A 23,646-nucleotide genomic window follows, 5' to 3' on the forward strand; every position below is an offset into this window, starting at 1 on the left:
GCGCCCGTCTTGCGGCGAGCCGCGGGGCCGCGACCCGGCACCCGCCCCGGCCGCTCCGTCCCGTGTGCTGCCGGGCCGGGCCGGGCCGGGCCGGGCCGGGCCGGGGGGGCCGCGGCGCCGCCGCCCGCGCGCGTCAGCCGGGGACGTGGCCCCGCGGGAGGCGGCGGGAGGCGGGGCCGGCGGCGGGCGGAGCGCGGCGGGGCCCGGCCCGGCCCGGCCCGGCCCGGCTGCCCGCGGCCGCCCCGCCCCGCGCGGCCCCGCCCGGCCCCGCTCCGCTCCGCTCCGCTCCGCGCTGTCCCGCGCCGCGGCATGAGCGCGCCGCCGCCCGCCGCCGCCCCGCAGCCCGCCGCCGCCGCCCGCCAGGTAAGTGCTGCCGCTGCCGCCGCCGCCGCGGGGAGGGCGCGGGGCCTGGCGCGGCCCCGGCCGCGGGGAGACGCGGCCCCGGCCCCGGCCCCGGCCCCGGCCCCGGCCCGGCGGAGCGGAGCGGAGCGGAGCGGAGCGGAACTGCTGCGGGAGCGCGGCGGCTTCCGCCGGCGGCCCCGCCGCGGCGCGGCCCAGCGCGCCCGGGGATGCCGGGGGCAGCGGGGATGCGGGGGGGCCGGGGGCAGCGGGCTCCGCCTCCCCCGCCCGCCGGAGCCCGTGGGAAGCGGCGGCTCCGGCCGCGCTGCCGCTGCCGGGGCGGCGGCGCAGGTACGAGACCGCAGCCCCGACGGGGCCTGGGCGTCCGTCAGTCGCGCCGGGCTCGGCGCGGCGGCGGCTTCCGCGGCTGCCTCGCAGCGAGCGGTTGATGCGGCCGCCGGGAGGGCTGGCTGAGCGAAAGGGGAGGCTGGCGGAGGAGCCCGCGTGCACGCTGCTCTAAGGCCTTTGCGATGAAAATGCTTAAAAGTGAGGAATTTTGTCGTACAAATAAGTATATCAGTTATGGTGTGTTTGTTTTTTCACTTCTGGAATAAGCACTTTCTGTGGAAAAATGACTTCATGCTATGAAGAGCACTGCTTGAACGCCTGTGTGTTTTTGCTCCTAAAGAGCACTTAGGCTTGGATGATGCTATAGAGAAAACGGGGGTGGGCAGATAGGGACCCTGCAAAATAGATGGCAGTGTTGGAAATGAGAAAAGAAGAAGTCCCAAATTCAACAGAGTAGACATATTTCCTGTCCCCCCCAATACTTTAGAGCTGCTTTTACTTTTCTTTCTGACATGGCCAAAGCAGGTAGAAGGGTAGCGCTCCCTCCTCGGGCTCCCGTTTCAGCACCCGCTCCTTCTCCCGGCTCCAGCCCCAGCGGCTGCCCGTTCAGTCCAGGCATCCCGGCTCCCGGAGCGGCGTGGCGCTGCCCACGGATGCTGGTGCTCAGCCCGGCCCTTGTGAGTCATTTTGCTTCTCCGGTTGTGTTCGGAGTTTGCTACAGTGCGTAGCGCCTCTTACGCCGTTTTCTTCCAGTTTGAGTACTAACGGGGCCCCCGCCGAGGCTTTACAGTAATAGAACATTTCGTGTTTTTTGGCTGTTCCTTATTCTTTTAAGCGATTTTAAAAAGAAACTTTTTGATCAAAACCTTAAAACGTAGCTGCATGATAGGGCTGGTCCCGTACTCGGGGAAGAACAAAATCAGGTGACTCTTTGCGGAAGTCCCTTGCTCTGCTGCTCGATGCCATCTTGAAGTGGGTTTCTGTAGCGCTTTGAGTTGACTTCCTGAGGTGGAGGCATCCCAAATCATCGCTTGTCTTTCAGGCCCTCGACAAGGGGCTCCAGCAGGAGCAGGGCGCGTGGTGCCTGGGCCACTGAGAGGGTTAAGCAGTGCGACCGAAGCGCCGACGCGGCAAAACCCAAACTGATGAAACGCGACAGAAGTGGCCGGGAGAAGCAGTTCCTCCGATTGTCCGCTGACCCAAGGGAGCGGCCGGTTCCAGCGGACCCCGTTCGCCGCCAGAAAGGCATTTCCCAGCCCAGCCCTTCTGAGTGCCGCAGGAAATACAAAAGCTTAGATGAAACTCCAAACAATTCACAATAACAGGAGCTAATGGGTAGTTCTACAGGATTTTTACTCTACGAAAAAACTTAGTTAAAAGATACAGTCTTCGCTGACACTAAGTCGTGAGGGTGGGAGAGAGGGCTGTGTAGTAAAGAAAAACCTGAAAAAGAAACATTTTACATCAGAAAAAATAAAAATAACTGCAAAATGTTTTCTTAAAAGCCTCATGTAGTAGAGCAAAGGAGTCATTTTCCTTCCAAAATGATTTGACAGAAGAATGGCAACAAGCGTTGGATTTCACACGGGCAACAGAATGGAAACTTTTCTCTCTTTCAGCCCTTAGCTGTTTGTCCAGAGATTTTGTGCAATGCTACTTTGATGCAAACTCGAGCTATAGTACAACGACTTTCTGTTTTTAAGATCTTTTTCCCTCTAAAAAGGTACTGGGTTTGATTCATCTTTTGGGGCATGCATGAAGGTGCCGTTCGTTCCATTGCTTTTCTTGATAATAGAGGGCAGGCGTCATCATCTCATCCCCAGGCAAAGTCTCTTAGAAATGCCTTTAAACCTGGCAGACCCTGAGTCAGCTCCTCAGCGCTGTATTCATCTCACATTTTAGTGCCTGACACAAGAAGCTAATCAGGTGAAGAATGGATGTTAGAGCTGTATCGTTCAGGGAGACATAAGCTTGTTCCAATGTGTTCCTTTTTTGCACTTTTTCCAGTATGGAGATTCTGTCAACTCTGTTCCTGTTTCCCATGAAGGGGCTGATTTGCAGTCTAGTGTCTGATCAGGTCAAATTTTTAAAGGGTAGGATAGTGCCATACAAACGCCTTGCACATTTTCTGAGAATTTAGGAGAATTCTCCTTTAAGCTAAAGTGTACGTTTTTTCCTGGCTTGCTGAGGTAGCTCAGATAACCATAGCAATAGTATGTAGGAGTTTTTTATTGTGTTTGAATTTTGTTTTTAAAGTAAAACAAATCCCTTTTGTTGCTCTGCTAACAAAATATGTGCAAGATGCCACTGTTCTAACAGCAATGTCAGGATGAGCTTACAAAATTCCTCCAAGTTTTGAACAACACATAGGAGAAAGTTTTTGTTCCTGTAGAGTAGCATTACAGACCTATTTGTCTCTGTCAAAGTTGGCTTTAACTTTCCTGCTGACTTTCAGGTGAGCAGCGTTCGGCCTCTTGCACCTACTTCAAATTCTGGGCTAAGCAATGGTCTGCAGAAGAGGGTGAGGTGCCAGCTCACCTCTCCCTTTACTGGCTGCAGCAGATAGTGATGTTGTATTCACAGGAACCCAGAATGTGACAAACCAGCCTTAAGACTGCTGAAATGCTGCGAATATCTCCATTTTTCTTTGCTCACCATCGAAAATAAGGTGGGAGCTTGGACTAGTTGTGTGCTATTGCGCACCCGGTGAAGCGGAGCCCGCGTCGAGCCGTGCCCCGGCTGTAATATCCCGGCACACGTGTGATTTATGTCTCAGTGCAGCGGCTCAGCGGCGCACGCTGTCGTTAGCAAGCAATTTCAGTACTGTAAGGGAGACCGCTGTGAGATAAGTCTTCTCATTTCCAGTCAATGTGAATGCTTTCCCGATGAGCTGTCCCGGCGGTGGATTGTTTCCGCGCAAGCTTACGGGGCGGGAGGGCTGCGCGCAGACAATACGTTCAGAAAAGCCCTTTGTGAAGCGCACTGTGATTGAAAAGAATATTTGCTCTTTGCCATGATTTATCCATGACAACGTAATGTCAGGGCGCTGCACACGCCTGCCGTGGCACGGTCCGCACCCCACGAACGAGCGCTTTGATCTCGCGCGGCTGGGCCTGATGGACGTGGCCTTCTCTTCTGTTCCTTGATGCAGCAAGATGCTTTGGGGGGAACCTAGTTTAGTGCTCATCCCTCCTCAGCAAGCAGGCCGTGGCTGGACAGCGGTCTGAAAAGGTCCAATAAAGAATCTAGGCGGATAACTCTGCTTTTCCAGATCCCTGGAGTTTATTTAAAAGCCCTGTGGGAACAGTGGTTCAGATTCTGTAGCGGTTTGTGCTTATCTTTGGGTGTGTGGAGGTCGTCTCCCCAGCTTCTTTCACGTGCTTCAGTTCATCTGCAGTAGTTTTTCCCAGTCTGTCAGGAGAGAGGATGAGACTGAGCTGTGTTTTTATCGGTGGAGATTTGTATCCCAAAGGATGGTGTTAGGGCAGGAAAATGCCACAGGTATGTTTCAGGCTGAGAATACCTGGGTGTTTGTCCAGGTGCATTGGGATTCGTGTTTATGAGACTATCGGAGCTTTAGAAAGCCCTCTTGTGCGACGTGCAGGCAGGAGCAGAAAAGATCCTTTATACGAAGACGTCTCGCAAATCATGAAAGCAGGCATTTCTTTAATGTTTTTGGCTCAGTCACTGCATAAAATGTTTTTAACTAACTTTTCAGATGGCTGAGCTATTTAAGACTCAGAATGGACCCTTTGTGTTTCCTGCCCCAATTAGGAATTAATTTTTAATTATATCAGCTGAAAATATTTTATTATGAGCACTGGTGTCAGACAAAGGTCCCTGAAAAATTTTTCTTGTCAATGACTGGTTTTAGTTTATGCAATATTTTCTATTCTGTGAAACCGAGAACTGTTTCTGTCTTCATGAACAGAATAGTTAAGTAAGTGTTTGTGGAAAACCTGGTGTAATATTGATTAAAATCTGATATGAATTTACTTCTCAGTCATTTAGATGTGTCTCAGGAGTACAAAAATAACACTTTCTGAATAGTTTCTTACTCAGTACTTTGGTTTTACTTTTAAGAGTTTTCACTCACATTAAGAACATCTTGCAGCTCTGGGAAGAGGGCCCTCAACTTGAAAGATAGCCCTGATAAACTAAGAATGCTATTTCCAAAGCTGCAAAATGGTGAGTATTGCCTTTGAAGCAGTCTTTTTGACATGGAAATGTGTACAGTCCACTTTTCTTTAAAATCAGGCAAATAGTTAAGCAAAGCCAAATCTGCATACAGTCTGATGTGCTTGGTACAAAATGAACTCCTATTGATTTCACCGAGATTTTATCTGGCAGAGCCCAGCCCTGAACATTTTTTTTTTTGTCTTCAGTCCAGCCAAGTAGAAGTCAAAGAGCTGCTGACAAGAGGAAGTATTTTTGGTGTGTAATACATGAAAATGTACTGTGGCTCAGTTAAAACAAACAGCGAGGTTTTTGTCTGGGTTCCTATTGCCAAAGCAGCATTTACTGTATGCATAGCTGGGAATTGCAAGGTATATGTTGAAATGCAGTTTGTTAAAGCTGCTTCCTCTGTGTCTCCTGTGATTTCTGGACTTGGGACTTGGAGCTCATACGGCAGCAGCCGAGGGTATCGCCAGCGCTTGGCGCAGAGCAGGGAGGGGTTTCTGCCCCCCGGGAGCCCCGTGATGCTCCTGCGCTGGGTGCCTGCCCCCAGGGCAGCCGCAGAGAGGCCAGGCTTCATCCGTACGTTTGTGCCTCCGGGCTGGCTTTCGGGTGGCAAAATGGAGCTTTCTCAGATCAGGACACCTGGAAATGAAATCTCGTTGCTGCCCTGAGCAGCTGCGATGAGGGGCCGGTTCATGGGCCCCTCCGCCAGCCCTGCCGTGGGGAGCGTTGTCCATTTGCAAACTGCACAGGTTGGACAAGTTTTGTAGGACTGCCAAAATCTGGGGGTTGGAATGATATAGTCTTTAGACCGATTATGTTTCTGTCTGCTTCACAAAATGCAGACTGCTGTAAGTTGACCCAGATAACTTCTGTTACGGGTAGTATCAAATCGAATTAATTCCAATGGCTTTACAGAACAAGTTTTAACTTGCTATCAGTTTAGACTCAGTCATTTTCAGAGAACTGGCAAAAATATTTTACTGTTTTGTAGTACTATTCATTCATACTTTCCACCAAAGGTCATGAAGAAAGTAGAAGAGCGTGTGCTTTGCAGCCGGAGCAGCCGGGCACAGCGGGGCGGTGTGGTTTGCCCCACGCAGCAGCGGCCGGCTGGGCAGTCCTTGCTCACGCTCTGCCCTTCCTCCGGGCCACGTTCCCTCGCCATCCACAGCCCCGAGATGATGAATTTCAAGTAGTTTGTTTGAAAATGCAGTAAACACATGGACTTTTAAAAATAACTGTTTGGATGTGAACAGATTGTTTTTTAGATGGCTTTTAAAGGCTTTCCAGCTCCTTTAACTTGGGATTTATATTTGAGCAACAGCATCATTTGTTTGTATTTCTTGCTTCCAAATACTGGTATTTTTTTGCTATGAAAACCTCTGTTATAATCAACAGAACTAAAAGTAGCCCCTTGCGTTTGAAAAACTGGCAACAAGTGATACTTTTTTGCCATATTATCAAATAGTCAGTTTTCAAAGTAGCTTCCAGCAGAATTTTTCACAGGAAACAGCAATGTAGAGCCTAGCTGGGAGAACAGTTATCCTTAAATACCTCAGATATAGAGACAAGTTAGTCAGAGGTATTTGCTGTATGTTACATGGGACCTGGCCAAACCAACACTGACCAAAATTGCAAATATATATGTGTGTGTATATATATATATATATATATATATGCGTATAAGCAAATATATATGTGTGTGTGTATATATATGTATATATGCGTATATGCAAACACATTTTTACAAATATATAGCAAGATAATTATCAAAACTGAATTACCAGAACTTTGTGGTAGTTCAGATGTTATTTTCACTGTACACCCAATCAGATAAGGATTAACTTTGAGCTCTTGGGAAGTAGGACTGCTAATTACAGCCCTTACCATAGTATTTCCCCTTTAGTCTACTCTGTTTTTGTTCTTTCCTGGTAAAGTGGTTAAATGAAGCTGGGCCCTTCCCGTGGCCCACGGTGCCGGCTGGGCAGCGCCAGGAGCTGCGAGGCCCTGGGGCAGGGCCGCAGACCGGGGTTCAGCCCTTCTAGCGGCTCACATCAAAGGATGTGGGTGAAACCACGGTTTCCAGAGGTTCGTAAATTAGCCAGCTGTGGGCAGCTGTTCCCAGTACGGAAAAGTGCATCCCTGATACACAGGCCAAACTTTGGGCCATGCTCCAGAGCATGAGGATCTGGAAAACTTAAAATAAAAAGACTGCAAGTGCTATGTATAGTCCAATGTGCGCTCCCCTAAGCTTGTTCTCGGAAATGATTTGAGCAATTTTTGGCTAAATTCTAGTTTTAGAACATTTTTAAAGGGAGACGGGCCTTTTCTCGCAGACGTTCCCGGGATCCCCCTCGGTAAAGGCCTGGCAGGGTTGCAGCCGGCCGCGCGCGTGGCCCGTGCCGGCAGCACCGCGCCGTTCCCGTGCCGGGCTGTGCCTGCCGGCCGGGCTAGGGGGGTTGTGGCCCGGAGCCCTCGGGCTCTGCCTGGAGCGGTGAGTTTGGCTAAATCCAGTATTTAAGAATACCTCGCTGTGAGCTTAATTGCAGAGCTCCCTTATCCTTGTGTATTTAACTGTCTCAACGTGTAGTTCCCAACCAGGCAAAGTGAAGCGTAAAACGCTCCTTTCCAGGGCAGCCGCGGGCCCGGTGTTGCCGGTGACGCCCGCTCCCGGCCCCAGGCAGCCGAGGGCAGGCGTTGCGGCGCTCCCGAAAAGCAGCGGCTCCGCGGAGCGGGAAGCGCTTGCAGCCAGCGGCGCTGGGGCGCGCGGCGGCGTTTGGGGCGCGCGGGCACGGCTCCGCGTTCCCCTGAGCGCAGCGGCCTCCCTGCTACGTGAGCCCCGCTCCGCTCCTTCAATGCAGATAAATACGCTATAAATCGCCTGTGGGAACCAGCCCAGAGACCTATTGCGGCGATATTCCCAAGAGGCATTTCGTAATTTGTCCGAACGCCTTGCAACGTGTTTGAAACAGCCGGGGCGGCGGGTTGTGCCTCGCCCGGCGCGTGCTCCGTTCCCGCGTCTCCGTTTCGGCGGGCGGGCGGGTCCCCGGGCTGGGTTTCGCGCGGGGCCGTCCCGGCGTGGCCCCTCTCCGCCGTGCCGGCCTCGGCGGGTGTCCGGGCGCCGGGGGGCGCGGGGAGGAGCGCCCTCGGGGAGTGCGCCCCCAAACTCAGCTGAGGGCTGGTGGCGGGGTTCGGGCACTGCCGTGCTGCAGAAAGTGAATGAAGTTACTCTGAAAGAGTCTGCTTAAAAATAGCAGCAGTTACCTAGCAATAGCTGGAGCGCAGGGCTCGGAAGCTGTTAGATGCCAAAATCACTTTTATGCAGGGATGTGTTGGAGCTGAATATTAATGTATTACTTCTTTCTAACTGCAAAGCACCTTCCAAGGCGCTAGCGGGGAAGAGCGGGGGGATCGCACAGGTTTCGGGCAAGGTGAGCGCGTGAGCTTTCATGTCCCCTGCACGTCTGGCGCCGGGGGCCCTGCTTCCGACCGGGGTCGCGCACGTGCGGCTGCAGCCCAGCCCGCAGGCGCTCGCGCCCCGAAGGCCTCCCCGCCGGGGGTCACGGAGCCGGTCTGTGAGGCCGGGGTGGTCCCTTGCTGCACCGGCTCCCGGTGCAGAGCCCCCCGGCCAGGAGCAGTGCCGGCGTGGCCGCGCCGTGCTGTGGCGGGGAGAGCGTCGGTCCCCTTGCTTCATGTCGCCCGCGGAGGTAGGGTGGCGGCAGCGCTGCAAACCGTACTCGTCAGCGGGATGTTTTTGCCCGCTGGCGAAGCGGCTTTGCTGACCCAGCACGGATGCCGGAGGTCCCGGAGCGCGGGAGAGCCCGCCGGAGCGGAGGCGCCGGGAGACCCGCTGACGCCCCGGCCCGTCGCGCGCCGAGGCGCTGCCGGCCCTCGGGAAGCTCGTGTCCCCGCTGCTCCGCAGCGCGCCCCGGGCGTTGCCCGGGCTGGAGGCGCACGCTCGTCTCTTTAGCGGCGCTGGCGAGAGGCTTCGCTGCCTCCCGGCTGAGCGCCCGCCGTCCTTCCCCCTTCCTGCTGCGGGGGGCCCGCTGCGGAGGAGCTGGTCTGCGCCGTGGTGTGGCCATTTCAGAGTCGTCCTTGGATTTAATCGCTCATTTGTTAATGAGTCAAAACCTGTTCCCAAGACTTCTCTTTCTCTCTCAGGTCTGTTTATTCCCCTGAGCTCTTCTAGGTCTTATGCCTTGCTCCCAACTGACCATGCATTAGCTGATTTCTGTGGTCAGTGTTTCTGTGGGAGTAAATATCTGAAACTTAGCTGGAAACTGCCTGTTTAAATCAGCAAAGAGTTTGGACCTGAATGTTTTGTTTGGTTCTTTTCCACATCTCTATTTCCAGCAGAAGCCATGTCTGTTTGTTTGTTATCTTCAAGTCTTTGCATGTTCCTTCAGGATGCTATATTTGACTCTCCTTTTCCTTTGCGGGGGGAGCTGGGGACTCTTTGCACATCCTCCTTGTTCCTGGATCCCAGTATTCCCTCTTGTTATTGCATACTGATCAACTCTTCTTTGTCTCCTAGAAACTTTAAAATAACAGTAAAAAATCTCTGCTAATTTCTCTCCTTTTTTTTCTTTTTTTTTTCTTTTTCTTTTTTTTTTTTTTTTAATCTGGCATACCTTCAGCTCTCTTCTGCAGCTCTGTTTATCAAGCCCATACAACTTCTCTTAACCTGAGCTCTTTTGGGGATTCCTTCTGGTAGCAGAGAACCAGACTTATCTCATGTACAATTTTCTTTTCTCTAGAGATTATTAGAAATGCAAGAGAGAAAAAAAATTGAACGTATTCTGATATTAATTGAACAAACTAGTTCAATATTTAGAATTCAAGAATTCTGTAAAGTGTCTTAGAATAATATTTAACATCAGTGAGATTCTGCATTTCAGTGACCATATCTTGTGCCTGTAGATAGCATTTTGAGTGCAGGTGAACTGAAATTAGTAATACGGTCTTAGTTTTTACCAGCTGAAATTCAGAACTCCTTTTTTTCCTCTTTAATATCTCCTTGCCAGAGGAGCAGGAAGCTACAGCAGGTTGATGTGCTCTTCTGATGATCACTCTTTGGGCTGCAATATGACTTTTTAGCATCTCTGTTTTGATCTGTTTAAATGAATGAGCAGGTTACAGACTGACTGACTGTATTTTGCACGGACCTGGCTTGCGTGTGATGGTCAATGCCTCCCTCGAGAGCGCGGCCCGGGGTGTATCCGTTCGGGAGAGCTGGGCTCTTGCCATGGCCCGCAGGAGATTTTGGGGCATGCTTTTAGCCACGTGGACCTGCTGTGCCTTCCCTGGGGCCTCAGAAGCCACTGCTAGTAACGTCCTCTCGGTCACTGCACAAGCGAGAACGTGAGCGCGGTTATAGGGAGGAGGGGGATGAGTACGACACAGCTTAGTACGATTCTGCTTTCCGTGCGGTCGGTTGCCAGCAGCACGCTCAGGCCAGGCTTCCCTGCACTGCTTTCCAGCATCTTCTCTTTACTGCCAGCGCAGTAACGGAGGAAGCAACGTGTTTTCTCCAGAGAACGTTAGGAAACAGTCGTCCCCTTCCTTTGTGTCTCATCTCCGTTTAACGCTTCTTGTGAATGTCTTCTTTTCTTAAGCCCTTCTTTTACAATTTAGTTTTTAACTTAAGATGGGCATTTCCCAGACTCTGAGCAGAAGACGATTCATGCTTCCTGGACCCTCTGCGCAGCAGTCTGTCGTTAGCCAGGCATCACTGGTTCACTTACCGTTACGATATGCAATAACATTGCCGTCATGCGGCAACGTTAGATTTTAACAACGAAAGAACAAACTTCTTTTGGTGTCTGATGTTGGACTGCAAGCTCTCCATCCCCACCGCTGGGGAGGCTTCCCGAGGGCAGGTCTCCCCCGCTCGCCCACTGGCCGGGGTGACGGCGTGGGGAGCCGCGCGGTGCGGACCGCGGCCGCTGCGGGCGTCCGGGCAGCGTGTATTTGCGGTGCCGGGAACTTCCTGCCTTCCTCTAAATTCCCCACACATCACTTACAAGAAACCAAGCAAATCTATCGCGCGCGAAGGCCCCTGAAAACCAGGCTGAGGCCTGTCAGATGCAGCAGCCAGGTTGCTTTGCGGCTGTGTGCGCGGTCCCTGCTCGTCGTTCACAGCCGGCTCCAGCCCCGGCTGCCGTCCTGCCGCCCTTCGCGAGGAAAACAATCAAGCTGTCATGATTTTTAAAGCAGTTGGTTGTTACATGTACTTTCACGTACCAACAGTGCTCCGTGCAGCTAACTGGCCTCGAAACCTGAGCCTGCAGCTGCAGATAGCTGCAAAGCTTTGAACAGGACCATTCGTGGCAACTGAGAAGTTAACGTTTTTGTTAGTGTATTCCTTCAGGAGTTTTCTACATTTTTGAATGTCTGGTAGAAAAATGATTTTTTTTTTTTTAAGCTTGCCAGCAGCTATTGCCAACCACCTAGATTTTGCCTGGGAATAAAGAAGAAGAGAGTAATTCCCTACCAGCGGCGGTGAGATCGATGGGGGGGCTGAAGGGCGCTCGGTGCAGGCTGCTCTCCGCTCCGGCGTGGCGTTACCTCCCCGGGCGCGGGGGGAGCCGGCAGCCCGCCAGCCCAGCGTCGCCTCCCCGAGCGGTCTGCTGAGCCGGGCCGGGGCTGTGCGTAAAGCTGCGCGCGGCACCTCGAATGAATTCGCAAGGTCCTTTTTTTTTTTTTTTCCACTGGTGTTTCAAAAAGAAAAGTGAGGTGAGAAGGATTTGTCCCAGCAGCTACCCGAGCCGCTCCTCTGCCGTAGCAGCCTATCTCCCCTGACGTGTCTGCTGAGCGTTAGGGAGATAAGCACGCAAAAATCAGAAGAGTGGCTCCTGACCGGGTGTAATTTGATAAAGACTGCTGCATACCATCACCCCCACTGCAACAGCTTAGGGCTGTTGGCATGGACGCGGCATAGCTATCCGCTGCTCCTAACCTGGCTGGGGGACGCCAGGCTGGCATCCTCACCGATGAACTTGCTGAAGAGGACGGCTTGCCTTCCTCCCGGGGATCTCCAGCCGTTCCAGACAGAGATGGGCATGACCACGCGAGCCGTGGAGCCGCCCGGCCGCGGGCCGCTCCGAGCGCCCACGGCGCTGTGTCAGCGAGCGCACGCTGACGCCGAACCCACGCGCGGCTGGATGGCACCAGCCCCCCGCTAACACGTCCCCGTGCTCGGCTGAGCCGGGGTCACAGACTCCTTAAATGTTACTGCGATGCAAAGCGATTGTGGTGAGCGTTTACGACATTAGCCACAGGACAGTTTTTGTAAACTACCCTTGGGACTGTTTTTGTTACACTCCCATGGGGATTTATGCTTCCATCGTAACCGACTGGGGAGTTTCTGTGCTGTTTTGGTCTCGGGGTTGAGTTACACAATGTGCTGTGGGCTCTGAGACCAGTTCCTTTGCCTGTGTGTGCCTGTGCATTAGCTGATTTCTCCGAGGAAGTGATGATGTACAGCTAGACCTCTGAGGTGGAGGCAGAGCCCTTGACCTGCCTCTACCGCCTGTGGTTTCGGTTAGCTAAGGCACTTCAGCAGCTCGTGCTCAAACGCAATAGATTTTAAACTGCAGTGAGCATGCACAGAAATACTCCAAAGCATCCCTGAAACCACTGTGAGCAAAATGTGAGCGAGTGAAGCACGGCAGCTAAATGGGACTAGGAGGTCTGAGCCAATAACTTCTTGTCGCAAATGGTGGAGGAGCCTACGAGGAAGGGTGTCCTGCTGGACCTTGTCCTTACCAACAGAGAGGGACTGGTTAGAGATGTGAAGGTTGGGGGCAGCCTTGGCTGCAGTGACCACGAGATGGTGGAGTTCAGGATCCTGCAGGAAAGAAGTAAGGCAGCAAGCAGGATTTCAACCCTGGACTTCAGGAGAGTGGACTTCAGGCTCTTCAGAGACCTAACTGATGGAGTCTCATGGGTTAAGGCCCTAGAAGGAAGGGGGGTCCAGGAGAGCTAGCTAGTATTCAGACATCACTTCCTCCAGGCTCAAGAGCGGTACATCCCTATAAGTAAGAAGTGCAGCAAAAGGGGCAGGAGACCTGCGTGGGTGAGCAAGGAGCTCTTGGCCAAATTGAAACAGAGGAAGAAAATACGTGGAATGTGGAAGAGGGGACAGGCTACTTGGGAGGATTATAGGAATGCAGTCAGGGCATGTAGAGATGCTGCGAGGAAGGCTAAGGCCCAGCTGGAATTGAGTCTGGCAAGGGATGTCAAGGACAACAGGAAGGGCTTCTTCAGATACATCAGCAGCAAGAGGAGGACTAGGGAAAATGTGGGCCCGCCACTGAACGGGGCAGAGGCCCTGGTGACAAGGGGTATAGAGAAGACAGAATTACTGAATGCCTTCTTTGCTTCAGTCTTCACTGCTAAGGGCAGCCCCCATGAATCCTGCAGCCTGGACATGAGGGAGAAAGTCCAGAGAAGGGAAGACTTTCCTTTGGTTGAGGAGGACAGGATTAGAGACCTTCTGGGCAGGCTAGACATCCACAAATCCATGGGCCCGGATGGGATGCACCCACGAGTACTGAGGGAGCTGGCGGATGTTGTTGCCAGGCCACTGTCCCTCATCTTTGAAAGGTCCTGGAGAACTGGAGAGGTGCCTGAGGACTGGAAGAAAGCCAATGTCACTCCAGTCTTCAAGAAGGGCAAGAAGTAACCCAGGTAACTATGGGCTGGTCAGCCTCACCTCCATCCCTGGAAAGGTGATGGAACAGCTCATTCTGGATGTCATCTCCAGATATATGGAGGAAAAGAAGGTGATCAGGAGTAGCCAGCATGGATTCACCAAGGGGAAATCCTGCCTAACCAATCTGATAGCCTTCTAGGATGGAATGACTGGCTGGGTAGAGGAGGGCAGAGCAGCGGACGCTGTCCACCTTGACTTCAGCAAGGTTTTTTGACACTGTCTCCCTTAACATCCTCCTAGACAAGCTCAGGAAGTGTGGGTTAGACGAGTGGACAGTGAGGTGGATTGAGAACTGGCTGAAAGGCAGAGCTCAGAGGGTCATCATCAGTGGCGTGGAGTCTAGTTGGAGGCCTGTGGCTAGTGGTGTCCCCCAGGGCTCAGTACTGGGTCCCATCCTGTTCAGCTTCTTCATCAATGACCTGAATGAGGGGGACAGAGTGCCTCCTCAGCAAGTTTGTGGATGCTGCCAAGCTGGGAGGAGTGGCTGACACACCTGAGGGCTGTGCTGCCATTCAGAGAGACCTGGACAGGCTGGAAAGCTGGGCGGAGAGGAACCTGCTGAGGTTCAACAAGGGCAAGTGCAGAGTCCTGCACCTAGGGAGAAATAGCCCTAGGCACCAGTACAAGCTGGGGGCTGACCTTCTGGAGAGCAGCTCTGCAGAGAAGGACCTGGGAGTGCTGGTGGATGACAAGTTGACCATGAGCCAGCAATGTGACCAAGAAGGCCAATGGTCTCCTGGCGTGCTCTGGGAAGACTGTTGCCAGCAGGTCAAGGGAGGTGATCCTGCCCCTCTACTCAGCCCTGGTGAGGCCATGTCTGGAGTACTGTGTCCAGTTCTGGACTCTCCAGTACGAGAGAGACCTGGAGCTACTGGAGAGAGTCCAGCGTAGGGCTACAAAGATGATCAGAGGGCTGGAGCACCTGCGCTGTGAGAAACGGCTGCGAGAGCTGGGCCTCTTCAGCCTGGGGAAGAGAAGACTGAGGGGGGATCTGATCAATGTGTACAAGTACCTGAAGGGAGGGTGTCAGGGGGACGGGGACAAACTCTTTTCAGTTGTCCCATGTGACAGGACAAGAGGCAATGGGCAGAAATTGAAGCACAGGAAGTTCCGCCTGAGGGGGAATTTCTTCCCTGTGAGAATGACGGAGCACTGGACCAGGTTGCCCAGAGAGGTTGTGGAGTCTCCTTCTCTGGAGATCTTCAAGGCTCGCCTGGATGCAACCCTGTCTAACGTGCTCCAGGTGACCCTGCTGAGCAGGGGGGTTGGACTACATGATATCCAGAGGTCCCTTCCAACCTTACTGATTCTATGAGGGAGGTGTGTGGTGCTCCCCGGTGGGCGCGCGGGGACGGGACGGGACGGGAGGAGCGGGCTGCCACCAGCAGCAGCTCAGTGCTCCAGTGCCTCTCTTGCAGGAAGATGATTCCCGTGACGGAGTTTCGGCAGTTCTCGGAGCAGCAGCCAGCCTTCAGGGTGCTGAAGCCCTGGTGGGACGTGTTCACCGACTACCTCTCCGTCGCCATGCTGATGATCGGCGTGTTCGGGTGCACCTTACAGGTGAGTTGTGCGAGGCCGGCGGCGTGCCAGCAGGGGCACGGGAAGAGCCACGCAGGCAGGAGAGGTCCCAGGAAGGATGGCGTCGCACGTCCCAGTTCCCTTGTGTTCATGGTGAACAGAGCGAAAATTGGCTGGTCCCAGAATTACAAGTTGTTTAGGCAGAGACGTAAAATAACACAGGCCAGACTTTTAGTGACTATAAATCAGTGTATCTGCACTGGAGTCAATGGAGAGGTGCCAGTGCTGTTGGCTTGGCAGTTGCCTTTGGTTATCATGACAAAAGCTTGTGTCTGGATGTCACCACAAGCTGACAACAAAACAGATAAACAACAGTTATTTCTTTTTTTTTTTTTTTTTGTCTAAGAGCTTGAAAACATATTTTTGTAATTTCTATTTTTCCTTTGGCTTTTTAATTTATTAACAGTTTTCTTTATGCTTCAAATAGATTTGAAATGAATAAGCTTATTTTATTAACATTACTCACAATCAATATTATGCCTTCTCTATTCCAAAGCATCTCTGCAGATGCTTACACATAAACGATTGACATTATTGTCACTCCCTGTTAGTTAAATTGTGCTAAAGAGCCAAAAACAAAAAAGAAATGGAAATTGCTGTTTGGAATGGACTGTACAAAAATAGAAGGTTGTAGTACTAGTTCAAACATGGATGTCTGGTTTTTGGCATAACTCAGGAATGGAGCAAAAGGGACACACTGACAGAGCTCTGATTTCAGCAGAATTTGCTCCCTTACATGGCCCAAGGTTTTCACATACCATGTCCCAAATTTTATGTGAAATCAACTGCAGTTTTGCCTGTATTGTCTTTTCAAATATCTTTTGGAAAGCATGATGTCTATGTTAAAAAATCTCTCTATAGAAGGATTTATTCTGCATTAGTAGCCAAGTGTTTGCTTAAGAACATAAAGTAGAGTATCTGTCAGTTTTAAATTTATCTGCTTAACTGGATGAAGCATACTGGAAAATAATGTTTGGAAACACTACAAATAACACAGGGATTTTTTTTTTTGTCCAATTTACTTCCAAAGGTATGTTCCAGTGTATAAATAATGGTATATTAGCAAATAGCTCTGTTACCCAACAACATTTACCAACAAGAAGTTTTTGAAGTGGCAACAGTTGTGGCACTAATACTGCTAAAAACATATGTGGTCTCAGCTCACCATCTCCCTGAACCAGGGTGGATTATCAGGGGGAATCCATGCATGGTAGCTCTTGTTGCCCACCTATAGTTAGTGCTTTCAGCAACCATGATGCCAAAGGATATGTCCACTCTACAACAAGAGGCACATTCTTAGTTTGGGTAATCCCAATTAGTCATTCAGGGCAAATAACAGAGCTCCTTGGTTTATTACTTGGATTAGCCTTTTAAATTCTAAGTTTCATCCTCGAGGGAGCCTGGCACTGAGCTCAGACTCTTACCTCAAGATAAGCCGAAGATGATTGGCACCCAAAGGCATCCTGACCTGAGTTTGCCAACATGGGAGGCCAGCCCAAATGAAGAAGGTTGCTCTGTTTTACATTATAAATGGACTGAGGAGAGAGCTGTTAATCCACAGGTGTGTGGAATGAGGATTGTCTCTTCCTATTTTATATACATGAGAAATGGAATAAAAATTAAGTCTGTGCACACATGCAGGTAAACACCTTCGGCTTTCCATTATCCCTGTGTATCCTTATTAAGGCCAAAGATTCACAATGGCACAGGCACTGATATGCCCATCCGGGCTCTTCGTCAGCTGTTTTGGGCCTGCCAGACCTCACAGTTTGGGCATAAAGCCACATGATTGCAGCAATGCTTCCAAGCCTAAGCTGTCTCTGAACATGGGGTAGCGCTTTGTCAGGGTGAATACAGCAAGCCAGAACAAACTGTCCCTGGGGAGAGTAATGTGGCAGCTTCTCCCTTCTCCTATCTGGATGTATTTACCCATACTTTTCTTTTTTCTGGATTATTTCAATGTCTTCTTATTCAAGTCATGGAAAGTTAACCGTAGATGAAAGGAGGTGACCTAGTTCTTGGCCTATGGAACAAGTGTCTTTGTGGCCTAATAACAATAATAATAGCACAAAGCGGGGGCCAGGCACTGAGCTACGAGGAGGAATGCCTGACAACGGGAGGAGCTCCAGGGACAGCTGCGTACTGGCACTGCCACCATTGTTTGTGCATCATTTGACAAGATATCTTTTTGTGTGTTTCAGGTCATGCAAGACAAGATAATATGCCTTCCCAAGCGAATACAGCCTTGCCAGAACCAGTCTAATAGTTCCAACGTGTTTCACACAATCCCAGATACAACCCCTCTCCCTCCCCCCAAGCCATCCACTGCTCCAGCTACTGTTGAAATGAAAGGACTGAAGACTGATTTGGACCTTCAGCAGTACAGCTTTATAAATCAGGTGTGCTATGAGCGTGCCCTGCACTGGTATGCCAAGTACTTCCCTTACCTTGTCCTTATACACACACTGGTCTTTATGCTGTGTAGTAACTTCTGGTTCAAGTTCCCTGGATCCAGCTCCAAAATTGAGCACTTCATTTCAATACTTGGGAAGTGTTTTGACTCTCCCTGGACAACAAGAGCCTTATCAGAAGTGTCAGGGGAGGACTCTGAAGAGAAAGATAACAGGAAGAACAATGTAAGCAAGTCTAACACTATCCAGCCGAGCGCTGAAGGCACTTTGGTCAAGACCCAGTCTTTAAAATCAATCCCTGAGAAGCTGGTTGTGGACAAGGGAACACCTGGGGCACTAGATAAGAAAGAAGGTGAACAGGCCAAAGCACTGTTTGAGAAGGTGAAGAAATTCAGACTTCATGTTGAGGAAGGTGATATACTCTATGTCATGTACGTTCGCCAGACTGTACTTAAGGTAATTAAATTCCTCATCATTATTGCTTACAACACAGCACTTGTCTCAGAAGTTAATTTTACAGTAGTCTGTAATGTTGATATTGAAGACATGACAGGATATAAGAATTTTTGCTGTAATCACACAATGGCACATCTGTTCTCTAAACTTTCTTACTGCTACCTGTGCTTTGTAAGCATCTATGGGCTCACATGCCTTTATACTTTATACTGGTTGTTTTATCGCTCGCTGAAAGAATATTCTTTTGAATATGTTCGGCAAGAGACAGGAATTGATGATATCCCAGATGTCAAGAATGACTTTGCTTTTATGCTTCATATGATAGATCAGTATGATCCTCTCTATTCCAAGAGATTTGCTGTCTTCCTGTCCGAAGTCAGTGAAAATAAGCTGAAACAGCTGAACTTAAACAATGAGTGGACTGCAGATAAACTGCGACAGAGGTTACAGACAAACTCCCACAGCCATTTGGAGCTACAGCTTTTCATGCTCTCTGGACTTCCAGACACAGTTTTTGAAATTACTGAGCTGCAGTCTTTAAAACTTGAAATAATTAATAACGTAATGATACCAGCAACCATTGCACAGTTGGACAATCTCCAAGAGCTGTCGTTGCACCAGTGCTCTGTGAAGATCCACAGCGCCGCCTTGGCCTTTCTGAAGGAGAATCTCAAGATCTTAAGTGTCAAGTTTGATGACATCAGAGAGCTGCCGCACTGGATGTACGGCCTGAGGAATTTGGAAGAGCTTTATTTAATTGGCTCACTAAGTCATGATATTTCCAAAAACATTACACTGGAGTCTTTTCGGGAACTTAAAAGCCTTAAAATTCTTTACATTAAAAGTAATTTGTCCAAAATCCCACAATCTGCAGTCGATGTTTCAAGTCACCTGCAAAAACTGTGCATCCATAATGATGGCACTAAGTTGGTGATGCTCAATAACCTGAAGAAGATGGTCAACTTGACTGAGCTGGAACTGGTTCACTGCGATTTAGAACGCATACCTCATGCAGTCTTCAGCCTTCTCAGTCTTCAGGAATTGGATTTGAAGGAAAACAACCTCAAGTCAATTGAAGAAATAGTAAGTTTCCAACATCTGAGAAAACTGACAATCCTAAAGCTGTGGTACAACAGTATAACATATATCCCCGAGCATATAAAGAAACTCACTAGCCTAGAACGACTTTCCTTCAGCCATAACAAAATAGAGGTTCTTCCATCCCACCTATTCCTATGCAACAAAATCAGATATTTGGATTTGTCTTACAATGACATTCGCTTTATCCCCCCAGAAATAGGAGTTCTGCAAAGTTTACAGTATTTTTCCATCACTTGTAACAAAGTGGAGAGTGTGCCAGATGAACTATACTTTTGCAAAAAGCTTAAGACTCTAAAAATTGGGAAAAATAGCCTGTCAGTCCTATCACCTAAAATTGGTAATTTGGTATTCCTCTCCTACTTGGATATTAAAGGCAACCACTTTGAAATTCTCCCACCAGAACTTGGTGAATGTAGAGCTCTGAAGCGAACTGGTTTCGTTGTAGAGGACGCCTTGTTTGAAACATTGCCTTCCGATGTCAGGGAACAAATGAAAGCTGAATAGCTAACTTCCTCTCGCTCGGTTTTACAGAAATACACTTCTACCAAATAGCCTGTAGGAAGTGCATACTCTGAATATGCATTTAGTGTTATGTTTATTTCTTTTTCTTTTTCAAACAAATCCTGTCTGTACAAACAAATTTGGAGTAAGGAGTACATATATTTTTAAATAAAATTTTCTTGTATTTTTTCACTGTTTTAAGATATTTTTAAGTTTATTTTGCCCTGCGAAAAAGGGTGTCTGTAACTTAATTCTTACTGACAAAAGCAAGTGGTTTTATCTGCTGTTTTTTTTCTCTTTGACTAATCCCCACAGGGAAACCATGTTTAAGCTGTGTGCTTTGGATTGCATAATTTGTAATAGTTGAATATATGGTCTTCCTGGTTCTTATTACTCCCTTAGGATGTGGTCTTCAAAGGGTGGTCTTGCAGATGCTGGATGCCCCCATCTCCTCTGGTCATCAGCAGGAGCTCAAGATGTTCAGCATCTAACAGGATCACATCTCGGCTGAGCACCCTTGTATTTCAGACGCGGTGTGCTCAGATGGTCAGAGCAAGTAGAAAAGGGTGTTTACGTACCAGGGCGGAGATGCTTTAGTGGCCAGAGGGAAGGCGCAGAACCCCCCAGGCCCTTTGGAGAGCTCAGCGGCCCCGACCGCTGTTTCCGCGAGGCTGCCGGCCGCACGAGGCCACCGTGCGTGGAGGAGGCAGCACCAAAATGGTCCGCGCTGGAGATTTTCAAAACGATGCACAGGGATTCGGCTGCCTGTTTCCTCCTGACTTGAACAGAAGGAGTGTAGAGCAGTCACCGTCTTGGAAACGGCAGCCCGGGGGGTGAAACGCTGTTTCCAGAAATCCTCTGCCCGTCCTCCGCTGAATGTCCAGTCCTACAGAGAAGGGAGCGCCCTCCGTTCCCTGCCCCACAAGGGTGTTTGGCACCTTGCTGGAATGGCACTCAAAAAAGTGAAATCATGTTTAGTTTGTAAAGCTTCTGACATGGAAATGATACTGTTTTTAGCAGCTAATGTGCTCCTTAACTGAGCTTTGTTATCATATTAGCAAGCTCAGCACAGGAACATTTGCAGATTTATAGAAATGAGATTAAATGAATACATTAACTTCTCAAAAGTCTCAGCCTACCAGAGGACAGTGATGAAGGCTATGTTTTCATCTCCCAGCTAATAATTAAATTGGAAATCATACAGCAGGAAGCCTGCTTTTTAAAATAATGTAATCATCTGTAATACTCCAATGGTTATGTATCAGGTTAGGAATTTTATCCTCTGAAGCCATGTTCAGTTTTTTATTTATCCAGCCATTTGCTTTCTTTTGTGACTGTTTAGCAGGTGTAGTCCATGACAATTTGTGTGCTGCTTGCAAGCTGATTTAAGCTAATCAAAAATAACTGTATGATAGTAAATTATTTTGCTGGGAGAAGATCTCTTCATCCTATCCAACAGATAGCACATATCTGAGTCAAATGCAGGCACTGGATAAATGCTTTGCAAGGATAACTAGAAATAAGTACTTCTTTCTGTAAGAGGTAGTGCTTTTTATAAATAGCAGAGGTTGGGTTGCTGATTGTTTAAAGTTATGTAAAATAATTGTTTGGTGATTGTCAGGTTGATTGCTTTTAAATGTTCTCTAATTGCTGTTGCGTGTCTTGAACTGCAGTTAATCCGAGTTCCTGAGCTTGGTTCAAAAGCATCAAGTTGCTTTAAGAGTCTGACTTATGAAGGTGGGGAGGCAAACTGGAATGAGTATTTCTGCATTAGTCCAGGGTGTGCTATGCAATTTGGTATGTGGGCTTGCTAGAGTACTGAAGTCAGACTTATTTTTTAGGCTTGGCTGTGTTCTGGAGAAGATCCATCTAATTAATCAAAAAATGGGTCAGGCATGAAAGAATCAAAGCAAGCTTTTAAAAAGTGGTTTGATTTAGTTCTGTAAAAGACCTACAACTGATGTAGCAGGAGCTACTCTTTATTCATGTATGGAATGCACTTATTGGAACAGCTTGGCAGTATATGTACTCTAAATGTACTTCACTTTGATGTAATGTGAGGGAGAAAAATTGCTCATATTAACCTGATCATGTAAACCAAAGTGCTGTTGTTCCTGATGAATGTAAGCTGTTTAAAATGTCCAAGTAATTGGTGGAGCTGTATAGTTATCTTATTTAATTTGAAATATGGGATTACATTTAAAGTTAAAAAAAAATCTTTATATTCCTGGATGTAGCATTTAAATCCGTAATTTATTTTGTGTCTAACGTTTCACGTGTAGTTTGTGGTCTGTCTTCGGGAAGGAAACGATGCACACCTCGTAACTGCGGGTTGGAGGCCTGCGCCGCGCCGTTCCGGCAGACGCGCCCGCTGGGGTCGGGGCGGCTGTGCGCTACCGCGGCACCCATACCGGTGCAGCCCCTCCGGCGGGCACAGTCACCCGAGTGCCGGTGTATCTGTATTCACCCTCTACATGAGAATAACTGATACCGCTCTGAGCACTTTCCCGCTGATAACTGTATCTTCTGCAAGGCTTTGGGCTGCTGAGTCAGTCTCACCGTGAGGGGCAGTTTCCTTCCTCCTCCTCCTCCTCCTCCTCCTCCTCCTCCTCCTCCTCCTCCTCCTCCCTGGCAGCTCGGTCCTGGCTGCCGTGCCAGCTGCTTCGCCTCTGCCTTTACCGTGCTGGCGCTTCTCCGATCCCTCCGCAAGGCAAATCAACTGCTTAACGCCAGTTAAAAAAAAAAGAAAAAAAGGCCTGTTTTTCTGCTGGGCGAGAGCAGTGGGACCACCCGTCCGTCCCCGAGGTCCCACCCAGGGACGCTTCAACCAGTGAGGGCGAGCGGCGGGCGAGCCTCAGGCTCACAGGGAATGGTAAAATATCGAATTACTGGTAACCGTTTAAACTCACGAAACAAACTCAGGTAGCTGCACTGTTGAATTTTCTAAATTTCTTACTGTCTAGTCTGTGGGGTGTATTTTCAAAACGATATTACAGTATTTTAGTAATGCATCGGCTAAGAGAAGAGTGTTTCCTAATTCTGTATGGGATCCAGGAAAATATGTAAAAGTGCCATATTTACTCAGTGATTCATTTACTGCTCATAGGTGTATTCACATGCAACGCATACGAGAAGACTTTCCTGTGAACTATAATATTTGACTTAGAAAGGATGGACTGTTTGTGGATAACACTTTAGGCATGGTTTGTATGAGTTTGTATAACTAGTTACGTTAATCAGGCGCCTAACAACTAATGTAATTCCTGAATGTAAGCAGGGCTTATTACTCGGAAGTAATACCGACCTTCCTTGGTAACGGGAGCAAAGATGACAAGGAGTGCATCAAAAATAAGAACGTGACCTTAATAGTGTGCCGAGCCTGAAAAGCAAATCTACTTTGTGATCAAAACCCGACGAGCTGGGCGTCTCCCCCTGCGCCAGAGTTCGGGCGGATACTTGTGCCGAGCTCTCGCGTCTCGCCAGCCCAGCAGCGCTCGAAGGCCTGGGCTGGAAAGCGCCTGCTCCAAGTCCTGTATCGCGTTTCTGGCGCGTCCGCTAATGCGTGCGTTTAAGCGGGACGAGTCCTGTACGAATGCCGAGGAAAAGCTTTGAAATTCGACCGAGTGGACAAATGTCTTAGTCCTGTAGCAAGAACCTAAATTCTGTAGCGGGACTCTTAATGCGGTAACAGACCTGCCTAGCGTTACGACGCCGTCTAGTACCCCCGGGAGAAAGTTCAATAAAGCGCTCTTGTACCAGCAAACGGTGTCGGCCTGCGCTGTGATTACTTGCTTGGGAAACGCTCCGTTTTACCTGAAGGTGAAACCCGACCCTCTGGCGTGATCTCTTGGGAGGGAAGTCAGGAAAACACGCCTGAAAACGCGTGCTTGGACTTGACGGGCTTTACGGCGGCGCAGCGCGGCTCCCCGACCGGCGGCCGGTCCGCGCGCCGATGGGCCCTGCCGCCGCGGGCACCCCCGGGGCGCTGCGACCGCCCTGCCCGCGCGGACGTCG

The 23,646-nt window shown here is 49.7% G+C and overlaps 1 protein-coding gene and 1 long non-coding RNA gene across 3 annotated transcripts; one reads left to right on the forward strand and one right to left on the reverse strand.

Moving 5' to 3' along the window:
* Positions 1–611: 611 nt before the first annotated feature.
* Positions 612–23,395, forward strand: LRRC8C (leucine rich repeat containing 8 VRAC subunit C). Of its 2 annotated transcripts, XM_062581923.1 has the most exons (3): positions 612–690; positions 15,004–15,145; positions 17,365–23,395. In XM_062581923.1, the coding sequence occupies exons 2-3, from the start codon at positions 15,008–15,010 to the stop codon at positions 19,633–19,635; spliced, it is 2,409 nt and encodes an 802-aa protein (XP_062437907.1). In that variant the 5' UTR covers positions 612–690; positions 15,004–15,007; the 3' UTR covers positions 19,636–23,395. The 2 variants fall into 2 exon arrangements, with proteins under 2 accessions (XP_062437907.1, XP_062437906.1); XM_062581922.1 differs by lacking the exon at positions 612–690 and having other exon boundaries at positions 14,657–15,145.
* LOC134143689 (uncharacterized) lies at positions 1,150–11,525 on the reverse strand. Its single transcript, XR_009959163.1, has 2 exons — positions 11,363–11,525; positions 1,150–4,098 (listed from the first exon to the last, which is right to left on the reverse strand). It is a non-coding gene; the product is annotated as an uncharacterized LOC134143689 (long non-coding RNA).
* Positions 23,396–23,646: the final 251 nt, after the last annotated feature.

The sequence above is a fragment of the Rhea pennata genome, chromosome 8, assembly GCF_028389875.1.
Source record: "Rhea pennata isolate bPtePen1 chromosome 8, bPtePen1.pri, whole genome shotgun sequence".
NCBI classification, from domain to species: domain Eukaryota; kingdom Metazoa; phylum Chordata; class Aves; order Rheiformes; family Rheidae; genus Rhea; species Rhea pennata.